The sequence below is a fragment of the Emericellopsis atlantica genome, assembly GCF_019669845.1.
Source record: "Emericellopsis atlantica unplaced genomic scaffold F5Z01scaffold_81, whole genome shotgun sequence".
Taxonomy (NCBI): Eukaryota; Fungi; Ascomycota; class Sordariomycetes; order Hypocreales; family Bionectriaceae; genus Emericellopsis; species Emericellopsis atlantica.
Window position 1 is genome coordinate 1 of NW_025764783.1, and position 9855 is coordinate 9855.

Consider the following 9855-nt stretch of genomic DNA (forward strand, 5'->3'; position numbering starts at 1 on the left):
GCGCCTTCGTCGGCCGATTGCGTACAAAATGGCCGCTGGCTATAAAGAGTGCTGGGACACCCGATCACCGACTCACTGATGATATGTACACTCGTCGCTTGCATCAGCCTTCTTCCGATTCCCAAGCGCCACAATGGATTTGAGTCAAGCCGATAGCCCTGATGTGCCCGAGGACCCGGCGGATATCGAGACCTTCCCCGACGTATGGTTCTATCCGGAACAGCTCCGAGATGGCCTTGACGCACCCGATCTCTCCGAGGAAACTATCCAGGAGGCGCTTGCCTGCGCCTACGAATATGCCAGGAGTGTCATACCCGAGTGGAGGGACTATGCGAAATACATGGCATTCACAAAAACCATTGTGATCGCCGTCGTCGCAGAGTTCCGCGGCGACTTGGTGCCGCAAGACGGCAGCAGTATCGTCCTCGGCTACGATCTAGAAGGGCTTCTAGACAGTCTGTTTGGTAGCGACACCGAGCTGCGCGCCGCCATGTCTCGCGAGTTTCGAGCTTTCCTGCTCCTCTCCGTCGAGAAATCTAGCAAAAGACTCGACTCGGAATTGTTCCGTCGCTATCTATGCGCGCTAACAGAGTCGCCCCAGACCTGGTTCCGGCTCCGCGACTGCGACGCCCTGGTTCGGTACACAATCGCCAGTGCACTATCGTGCAACGAGTCTGTCGACGTCATTTTCAGTGAGGAGCAGTGGCGGCTTATCGGAGAGCTGTGTTGTACGCTGTACGACGCCGTCGCTTTCCACAAGCATCGAGCGGAGGGCGAGACCAACAGCACCTTCGGGTATTTCGACGCCCACACGCGCGTCAAGAGCTACCAGCTATACCGTATGGTTCTTTGGGCTATCGACGTCCCATGGGCCACCCATCCCGCCAAGCGCTGCGTCGTCAATTTCTTGCGTTTCTTCGGAGGCCCTCTCCATATGATGACGCGGAGGTACCGCTTCGTCGAGGATGGACTGCGTATCGGCAAGCCGGAGACGGAGCAAGTGGTAGAGCTAACCCGTGCCAACTTCAAACTCTGGAACAGGGTCGAGGAGACGGCCGCACAGCTGAAATATGACGGACGGTACGCAGACTTTGTTGCGCAGTCTGACAAGCTAATGTTCGATGGATTCTGCGACCTTCTACAGCGCAGTGGCAGTCGAGAGTGTGCCAACTGCACGTCCATGGGAGCAAGCACTACCAAGAATATTCGACAATTCGGAGGCATCCAGCTGTGCAGGCCGTGCAAGGAGAAGTGGGGTCTCTCTATGGCAGTATTCCCAGAGAGGTTCAAGACAGCTTTTCCGGAGACACAGAACGCGATTACAAAACTGATAAACGGTCTCTAATTTGGCCGCAACCCGAGCGATTTGAATTGGGAAGGGCTTGGACATGAGTTTGAACATTTCGTCGCAACATGGTGCGGATGTGCCACCCAGTCAGAACAGGGCGTTGATAGGCGCAGTCCATAGGTCCGAGAATACATGAAAGGTACCTAATTCCCTATGACTTTCTGTTCCAGCTTCCCTTGTCAAATCTTCCAGCCAGCATCTTGCACTCCTCTATCACTGCCATGTTGATCGCCACACATCCGTCCCTCCTATGCAGTAGATGCGGCTGGACACGGTTGCTCACTACATCTAACTATGAGACTATGTCCCGCCTGCTGCACCCGTGTCTTATCGTAACCATGGCTGGCCTGATAGAAGGCATCCCCTTGGAAACGATGATATCCTGTAACGCCGTGGGACTCACGGCGGCCCTGATAACCGTTGTCGTGTATGTCCAATATTCCGGGCCTGCTCTGGGCCTCGCGGCTCTCGCTCTGATGGGTGCATTTGCTGTGGGCTGGGTTCCCTCTATTGACATCTTACAAGAGAACAACAGATAGGAGCATCCAGTTCTGCCTCGATCGATATCCCCGTAGCCCGGAGCCAAATAGTTGAGCAACCTTGCGTCTAGACAGTTCCCGTTCTCTCCGTCACGCACACCGCGTGATCGATGAGATGCCACATCTCCACAACGTGCGCGATAGTAGGGTCTTTGCCGTATTTGATGATTGTGGGCCGGCGGGATGGCTGTTGTTGCGTACAATTGTCTAAGCACGTAGTCCTTATCCTCTTTGATTCAAGGGGAAGCCACCGAGCGGTCTCCTTTGTTACTGCTACGCTAACTAATGCAGCAGAGTCGAGACACCATCATAGCCGCCCTCCTTATCTGTTGACCTGGCGCCTAGATCTCCAATGCTGAACTGATACCAAAAGCCTTCAATCCATCCTCTTCTTCACATAGACCGGCCACGAGTGCGTCAGCGCGGTGAAGTTAGCCTGGTAGCTCCACACGCTATCCGGATCCACCTGACGGATGTCGTAGCAGTGGATCAGAGAAGCTACCACTTTAGAGACCTGCATCAGCGCAAGGTGACGCCCCGGGCACGTCATGAACCCAGCGGAAAACTTGTCACCTTAGCTCTTGGCACCGCGTCCGTAGATCGTGTGATAACTTACCACCAACCAGTTTTTCTCCATCTCCTTTGTATAGCCAGACATCCAGCGTTCCGGGCGCCATTGGTGAGCATCATCTCCCCAGATATCCGTCGATAAGTGCACTGCACTTGTGGGTGTCAGCCTTCAGTGGTGAACTGGCTCACTAACAGCGCGCAAACCTACTGCGAAGAAACACTGAGAGTGGTGCCCTCTGCGAAGTGTCGGCCTGCGATAGTGATGCCGCCCTTCGGGACCTTACGAGGCAAACCCATGGTCGTTGGGCTAAACAAGCGCAGCGACTCCTTTACGCAAGCTTGTACATAAGGCAGGCTCTGGGCGTCGTGCGACGAAACAACGCGATGTTGGCAGCGCCCTTGGGCACGAGCGGCATCGATCTCGTCGCGGGCCGTCGACCAAGCCTTGGGATGCCTGATCATGTGATACACAACGCTCTGAATAGCAGCTTCAAGGCGGAGTCAGCGCGGGGCTAAGAAAGAGGAACTGGGATAGGTACTGGAAACGGGCTCCGCCCCTGCGCCCACATTCACATTCGCCTGCGCCTCGATCTCCCGTGCGCTTAGTGTCCCTGATACTTCGGAAGCGCGAAGCCAGTGCGAGAGCATGTCCTTCCCGGCATTAGGGCTGCTCATCCGCTTTCGCAAAGCCACTGACGTGGTCCTGTACAGTCTGCCCATCGGCAGCAGCAGCATCCAACTAGTTAACGGGTTGACGAGGATGCGCAGGGGCACGAGGAAGAAACCAGCGGCGGCTGCGAATTTGCTGAGCGCGACGTTGTTCCGCAACGTTCCGCCTACATCGCGGCCCTGCTGCCGTCAGCTCAAAGTCGTGGAGGGACTCTAGCCATGAGCATGGTCACTAGCAAGGACGACAACCTCCGGCTACTGTAGAGTATTACGTACCGCTTTGATGAAACCAAACGGCTCCGAGAAAAAGACGGAGCCTATGTTGTCGAATGTCGTGTACGTGATGAACTTATCAAGGTGCATTGGCTTCTCGTCCTCGGCATAAGCGTCTATCCAAGACAGCAAGCACTCGATGTTCCCGTTGATATCGGACTCCCATCCCCGGACCTTCGACGGGGCGTATCCTGGGGCAAAGTGTTTCGAAAGCGCCTTCTTCTTCCGGGGATCGGTCGTCGACATAGGGTTCCGGAAGCGGAAGTCGGGCACTGCCGTGACGTGGTACCAGTCGCCCTGCAGGGGGTTACTCAGTTATCCGCGGGCAGACCATGCACTTGTTCGGACCGACCTTGTGTAGATTGGCTCGCAAAAGGAGCGTGGAGGCATCTCGGTGACAAACGCTGATCTCGTTCGGGGCGATGCGAACGAACGGGCCATACCGTTTGTGGAGAGCCACGAGACGCTCGTTCTGCCTTCCTTCGAGGATGATCCAGACATGCCATAGCCGAGTGAGGGAGGCCCAAAACGGGCCCGGAATGTTCGATATGGCAGAAAGATAGCGACGGCGCACGATAGTGGTTATCAGGGTCGCCGTGAGTCCCACGGCGAGGCTTGACCAGGTGATCAGCGCCCCCCAGGGGATAGCGTCTATCAGGGAAGACATGGTTATGATAAGACACGGGTGCGACAGGCGGAACCCTACTGAACTGTTGGATACAGTAGTGTCAAGAAGAACGATAAACTCACCACAGAACGGTCTTTTAGTGCACTCTTAAAAAATCCTCATGTGGTCCTGATCTGCCGACCTTGGCCCCATTTTCGACCATTTGCTGCCAGGAGGTCAAACTCGCCGCTCACAGTGGCCGCCGCTGGCTACGAGGCAGAAAGACAAGATGGGTAAGGTGGGCGTGCCAGCTCTGGCGAATCGCTCCGCACAATTTTGGGGCGTCCAAGAATGGGCAGTATCCCTACTCAATCTGGTCACGCACAATATCCGTCTTCTGCCTTTGTGGCCAGACGCTGGGTTTGCCACTAAGCGAAGGTATGTATTGGGCAGCCGGCGGAACCCCTGCACGGGCCCCGCCTTCCTGGTGATACCACGTCACAGCCGGACTTGGCCACGGCGACCTGAGTCAGGGAGATCTGGCTTTGATGAGGCTGCCGATCTGGCATAGTGGAGACTTCGAAAAATAAACGCGATGCTGGCGGCGTCGTCAGCCGACTCGAACTATGCATTTCGCTTGTGTGGCACGATTTGGTGCAACGCACAGGGTCCCCTATGTAGACTGGCAGATACCTGCAGCGCTAGTGAGCCCGTCCAACCTAATTGATTCTGATGGCTCACACCTGTGTGTGCAACGACGAGCAACAGGGGTCTCATGCAGCGTCCACGCCCTCACGGAAGTGTTGGCCGCTGCTACCAGGCTTGCCTATTGAGGTAAGGGGGTGTTTGTTCTTGCCGAGCCATCACACCCTCTCAACTCTAGTCTCGTGTGATGGCTGCCACACGGCAAGAAATCCCCAGACAGGTACCCGCAATAATGGCGGAGCCGCCACACCCTCTCGTCTCAATTCTTGTGTGATGGTCAATTATGGCTGCCACACTGGAAGGACATCAACCATGGGTGGAACCAGAATCCAATGGTCACCTGCGAGTAGCGAGAACGAGCTAATACAGAAGGCAAAAGAAGAAGCTAGGATGACGACGAGAGAAGACGTCACCCGGTCGGAGCAGTTCCCTGCTATGAAATTAATAAGCCTAAACATGGCCCGACAGAAGCAACCTGCGACCAACTGCCCGACAAGGTTGGCAAGTAATCGAAGCGAATCGACGTAGCGCTACCAGGGAAACACACCAAGGTAAAGTATGATCAGCTCGGGCGCAAAGAGGCTAGTATACTTGTGCAGCTGCGGACGGGCATGGCAAGAGTAAACGACTATACACCACATCCAAGCGGCACTATATGATCTACGTACCTGCAGACGGACCCGAGAAACGATAGAGCACGACACAGGACTAGTAGATGCTTCAATCAATGTGGCAGATGAGCTTTGGTGCAGCAGCAGAGCAGCATGCAGCAACTATATCAACATCCTCCGGCGGATATTATCATCCGCCTGGGTCACGGGTCCTCTCCGCTCTCCATCATACCTGGGACCTCAAGTAGTACGACGGCACTCACGAGATCTGGCATCCAATGGCATTACAACGGCAGGGTGTCTGGGTATTTAGGCTTCGCAGCTCCACTAGATTTCAGGGCATCCTTCCGTCTTTGTCCGCGTTCCCGTAGCTGTTCTTGTCGTTTCATCGCTAAAGAAAGTCAGCGAAAACTTTTATCGTTCGGCACCGCTAAACGTACCCCAAGCGCGCGCCTGGCTTTGCACCGAGGGATGAACCCAGCTGTACAAGGCAGCCCTCTCCGGATGCCGACGTGCGAGACCAACGTCTTCATCCGGCGGTGCTTGCGCGCCTTTGAGATTGAATTGCAAAGGTTTCGTGGCGTCTCTCTCACCGAAGAGAAGGAAACCCTCGGCGTCCCACATAGGGATATGCATGTTAGTCCGGTAGTAGCATCCTTGGAGGCAAGGAACAGTTCGTTCCTGCCGGAAGGTCATCGCAAAAGCGTCTCTGACTTTGTTCCAAGACCACTTCATCTCGTGACGGGCATAGATAATGAAGTCGGACTGCTCGACTGTGTACCTTTTCCCATGCGCTAGGGAACGACCGCGGCGCAGAGACTTTTTCCGCTTTGTGAGCAATTGGACGCCTGCATCAAATTCGGCAAGGCTTGGAAGCCGACCAGGCAAGAAACTGCTCATTGCGTGGGTTTGTAGGTGGAGAATTGTCGTCGCTCATAGACCGGCCCTATGTAGTCTGGGTACAGTAGACAGACAATGACAAGTTGCAAGCCTGACCAGAATTAAATAGTATCGAACACAATGCCCCGGGGTGTGCTCCCTGGGGCCATCCATTTGTGGCCGCTCCTTGAGTATGACGCGCGGTCTTGGTACAAGGAAGCAGGCTGATGCGGACGATGAGCGGACATGTCATCAGTGAGTCGACGACCAGATGTTTCAGCATTCTTCATAGTCAACGGCCACTTTGTAAGCAATCGGCCGCCGCTGCAAGCTCCCAGCCTCCTTGGACTTAGTTGAGATCGAGCCTGGTGACCGAAACGTGCCGCATTCTCCCCCGTCCAGAAGGTCGTCGGTGCCTGCGTGCTTGTTGTGGACCACCACTTCCATGAAGCTTGGGCACTTCCACTCATTTACTGATGCTTGAGGAAACCCGCTCCCTGTGACCCACTGTGACTGCCACACGGCAAGCAGCCAAATCACACCCACTCGGATCCAGCCGCCTCTTGCGCTCCACTGTGGCTGCGAGCTTGCAGGGAGCGGTGCTTGGCATCCTAGCCGGAGGTCACAGAGAGCTTGGCAGGGGGGGGGCCAAGCCAGATGCTGGCGGAGCATCACACCCTCTCAGTGTGATGGCTGCCACACGACAAGAAATCCCGAGGCAGGTACCCGCAATGATGGCGGAGCCGTCACACCCTCTCGTCTCAAGTCTTGTGATGGTCAATTGTGGCTGCCACATTGAAAGGTCATCAGTCATGGGTAGCCTGGCCCGGACAGGAGCCCCCAGGCAAGGCATCATACCCACTCAGATCGTGGCTGCGAGCCCCAGTGGAGCGGCTAGATAGACATGACGGCTCTCGGAGCCAAGTGGCTGCTTGGAAATGACTGGGCAATGAGGCCTCTCCCATTAAGTCAGGATCACGCGTCATGCTCTAAAATAGGGCCAAGAAGGATTGACCTAGGCAGCACAGTACTTTAGCAAAGGTAGAGAAGATCTCGCAGAGTAGTGGATGTCGAACCTGAGCCGTAAGCAATAGCCCAGTGTTCGCCCGAGTTTCGCCCATGCTGTTTGGGTTTGGAGATGGGTTCCCCAACCCATGGCTGTAACCCTACACACTAATCTCGCATTCCGTCATGATTTCGGCGCGAAATGACTAGTCGTGTCCGTTTCTGTCCAATGGAAGCCTTGTCCCAACGTCTCTATTTTGGTATACAATGATTTGCTAGGAGAAGATGGACATCCTTGCATCGTATGGTCCAACAGTGGCTAGTACAGGCCGCTAATCTGAGACGATCGAGTTGCATCTGGCTTCTACATGGCATCCTGGGAATTTCCCATGTCGTGGACGGCCCTTGTACCCCGCGCACGCCCTGAAGATCTCCTCCCGTCTGGTTCGTTCCCAAAATGGCCATGGGTGTGGACCGTGATGCACGTATCGCAGCCATATCGACAATCGCCTGCCCAGTGCTACGGTACTCCAGCCGGAATATAACGTCTATAGTTAAGTATAAACTGAACATGGGCAACGTTCAACCATCAACAAGTACTGAGGCTGATTACACGGCGCGATTGACACCAAAGCTAGCAAGATGTCCGCCATTGACATGCAGCTGATGAGTAGCTTCCTCCGGGCAACTGCCTCATTTATTGTCATCTATCAACGCAATGCACATCGCTTGGCGCACGTCGACAATCGCCTGACAGCAATTCTTCTCCTCAGTCAGTCCACGATGCATGAATTGGAGCGAGAACTTCGTGCAACTGGCACAAGCCTGTCTCCACCAGACTACGCCGCTTGTGTCGCTGACTCGGCCAACGACCAAACACAGTTGTCTGCCCCTGGCATGCCACTTGTGCCTAGAACTTCTGGACCGCTTGCAGGTGGGCTATGCGTAGCCAAAGGAACCCCTTGGTTAGAGCCCCACGACGTTGTGCCCACGCGTTCGGCTGGGCCCGATGACGACGGTACTCTTACCAGCCATTATCCCCAGTGTGGCTCTCCCATCACGCCATCGATTGACCAGATACCTCATGCAGTACCGCCACAGGTGTGCGACCCGGTGTGTGGTGGGGGAGACGAGGGTCCGACATGGCATGAGGAATTGACTGGCCTCCAGCAGAGCGACAACCCATCCCCATGCAGTGATTGCTCGTGTCACAGCATTGAACGACACGATACAGCGATGGAGTCGTATTCCGATGAGGTTGAGAGGTGCGGCATCGTTGATTTAGTCCCTGTCGCTCAACAACACCAGGGCTGGCACCTAAATGGCAACCATGAAGCATCGAGCTCGTTTTCAAGCCCGATATGTTCTCAAGAGCCACTTTCAGCACATTATCGAGATAAACCCGTGTTCGATCCCCCTAGCTACACGGTAGATCAGCACGTTACGGAGCTCGAGGCGCCACACACGCTACTCCCTATAGCCTCTTTGGAAGACACTTCGCAGAATTGGGATGAGAATCATCTCATTGCCCCGATTGCGACAGACCCCGCTCGTCTAAACAGTCCGCCTAGACGAGGATGTACGACTCTGCCTCCCATCAGCCGCCGACACGTTCCGATATCTGTGAAGGAAATCAGAACGCCCGAAAGTGACGAACCCTATGTCCAGCACGGCAGCTCGAGGCGGTGGGTGCAGAAAGTCACCGGAAAGACATTGAGAATACACAGCACAGGCTTGGGAAAGTCAACCGTCGTGGAGGTGGTTTGTGGAAATAGTGGAGAGTCTGTCGTGTTGCGGTGCCATGCCTATAAGAGGTGGAAATGGCGAGGACAATACCGCGGTGGGTGGCTTGCGGTAGAGCTCAAGGCGTTGCTCAAGACGATTCGCAACAAGTCTGACGAGCAGATATACGGTGTGCATCTCCACGCTCAATAGCGCAGGGAGAAATAGCTTGCTCTGACTTGTATGTGGCCGTGTTATATATAAAAGGGATGGCATCGCGTAGACACCTGATGGGTAGATTGCATAGGTACAACAGCCAATCAAGTTTTCCTGCACGGTCAAATGCCCCTTACCTGCTCGGCATGCTAGTCCCACACTGCTCTAGTCAGATGTAGTCGAGACGACACAATCAGTCATACTGGTGCTAGGAAAACGCATCGGAGGGCGACCATCCTACAGGGGTGCTAACATGGCATGCGGCGACTACACTCCTTCCCATGAATGGTGTCACGAAAGTAGACATGAAACTAGGAACAAGCTGGCGACTACGGTATATTGAAGCGAGGTTACTACATGCTAACTTGAGGACTCTCCAGGGAAGTCCCAACCCAAACCATTTCAGGTATCATAGGTTATGCTCCTCCAGCAGGGCGGACGAGGAATCGTCTCTCAGAGCGCACTTTGCACCTGCGCGGTAAATAGAAGTGCGGATAATGCAATCCATGACACGGACAGTCGGTGGGAACCTGAGGTAGAGCTTCCGCCTAGCTGTAGGGGAGTGAAGGTGGCCGTCGGAATGGAGGTGCCGCCTGGACTAGTGATCGTGGGAGTTGTGCCGTTTGACGGCCATCTGACTTGTGCGCTCTGGAGCGCCATGGATGAGACGGTGCTCTCCGAAAGCGCTTGGTTTCCAAAAGGTGAGCTATT

The 9855-nt window shown here is 54.9% G+C and overlaps 5 protein-coding genes across 5 annotated transcripts; 2 read left to right on the forward strand and 3 right to left on the reverse strand.

Annotated features, from left to right (window-relative positions):
- F5Z01DRAFT_732423 (uncharacterized protein) lies at positions 1-1520 on the forward strand. Its single transcript, XM_046266720.1, has one exon. It carries the CDS (start codon positions 134-136, stop codon positions 1343-1345), a length of 1212 nt encoding a protein of 403 aa, XP_046113295.1. The 5' UTR covers positions 1-133; the 3' UTR covers positions 1346-1520.
- A 719-nt stretch (positions 1521-2239) lies between these two features.
- On the reverse strand, positions 2240-2514 carry F5Z01DRAFT_669369 (uncharacterized protein). The gene has a single exon (XM_046264421.1). It carries the CDS (start codon positions 2435-2437, stop codon positions 2264-2266), a length of 174 nt encoding a protein of 57 aa, XP_046113297.1. The 5' UTR covers positions 2438-2514; the 3' UTR covers positions 2240-2263.
- F5Z01DRAFT_732425 (cytochrome P450) lies at positions 2240-4479 on the reverse strand. The gene is made up of 6 exons (XM_046266721.1): positions 4150-4479; positions 4123-4126; positions 3752-4101; positions 3403-3696; positions 2997-3306; positions 2240-2945 (listed from the first exon to the last, which is right to left on the reverse strand). The coding sequence occupies exons 3-6, from the start codon at positions 4064-4066 to the stop codon at positions 2662-2664; spliced, it is 1203 nt and encodes a 400-aa protein (XP_046113296.1). The 5' UTR covers positions 4067-4101; positions 4123-4126; positions 4150-4479; the 3' UTR covers positions 2240-2661.
- Positions 4480-5410: 931 nt separating this feature from the next.
- F5Z01DRAFT_732429 (uncharacterized protein) lies at positions 5411-6222 on the reverse strand (the record flags this gene model as incomplete). The annotated part of the gene is made up of 2 exons (XM_046266722.1): positions 5411-5713; positions 5763-6222. The coding sequence occupies 2 exons, from the start codon at positions 6220-6222 to the stop codon at positions 5607-5609; spliced, it is 567 nt and encodes a 188-aa protein (XP_046113298.1). The 3' UTR covers positions 5411-5606.
- A 1605-nt stretch (positions 6223-7827) lies between these two features.
- On the forward strand, positions 7828-9256 carry F5Z01DRAFT_669384 (uncharacterized protein). The gene is made up of 2 exons (XM_046264422.1): positions 7828-8446; positions 9143-9256. Exons 1-2 carry the CDS (start codon positions 7864-7866, stop codon positions 9154-9156), a joined length of 597 nt encoding a protein of 198 aa, XP_046113299.1. The 5' UTR covers positions 7828-7863; the 3' UTR covers positions 9157-9256.
- Positions 9257-9855: the final 599 nt, after the last annotated feature.

Coding starts and splice junctions, on each gene's coding strand:
- F5Z01DRAFT_732425 (XM_046266721.1), bottom strand. CDS start 4,066: ATGTCTTCCCTGATAGACGCTATCCCCTGGGGGGCGCTGATCACCTGG. Junction 3,307..3,402: donor CGTTTGGTTTCATCAAAGCG/GTACGTAATACT, acceptor TGACGGCAGCAG/GGCCGCGATGTAGGCGGAAC. Junction 2,946..2,996: donor AGGGGCGGAGCCCGTTTCCA/GTACCTATCCCA, acceptor TCCGCCTTGAAG/CTGCTATTCAGAGCGTTGTG.
- F5Z01DRAFT_669369 (XM_046264421.1), bottom strand. CDS start 2,437: ATGACGTGCCCGGGGCGTCACCTTGCGCTGATGCAGGTCTCTAAAGTG.
- F5Z01DRAFT_669384 (XM_046264422.1), top strand. CDS start 7,864: ATGCAGCTGATGAGTAGCTTCCTCCGGGCAACTGCCTCATTTATTGTC.
- F5Z01DRAFT_732423 (XM_046266720.1), top strand. CDS start 134: ATGGATTTGAGTCAAGCCGATAGCCCTGATGTGCCCGAGGACCCGGCG.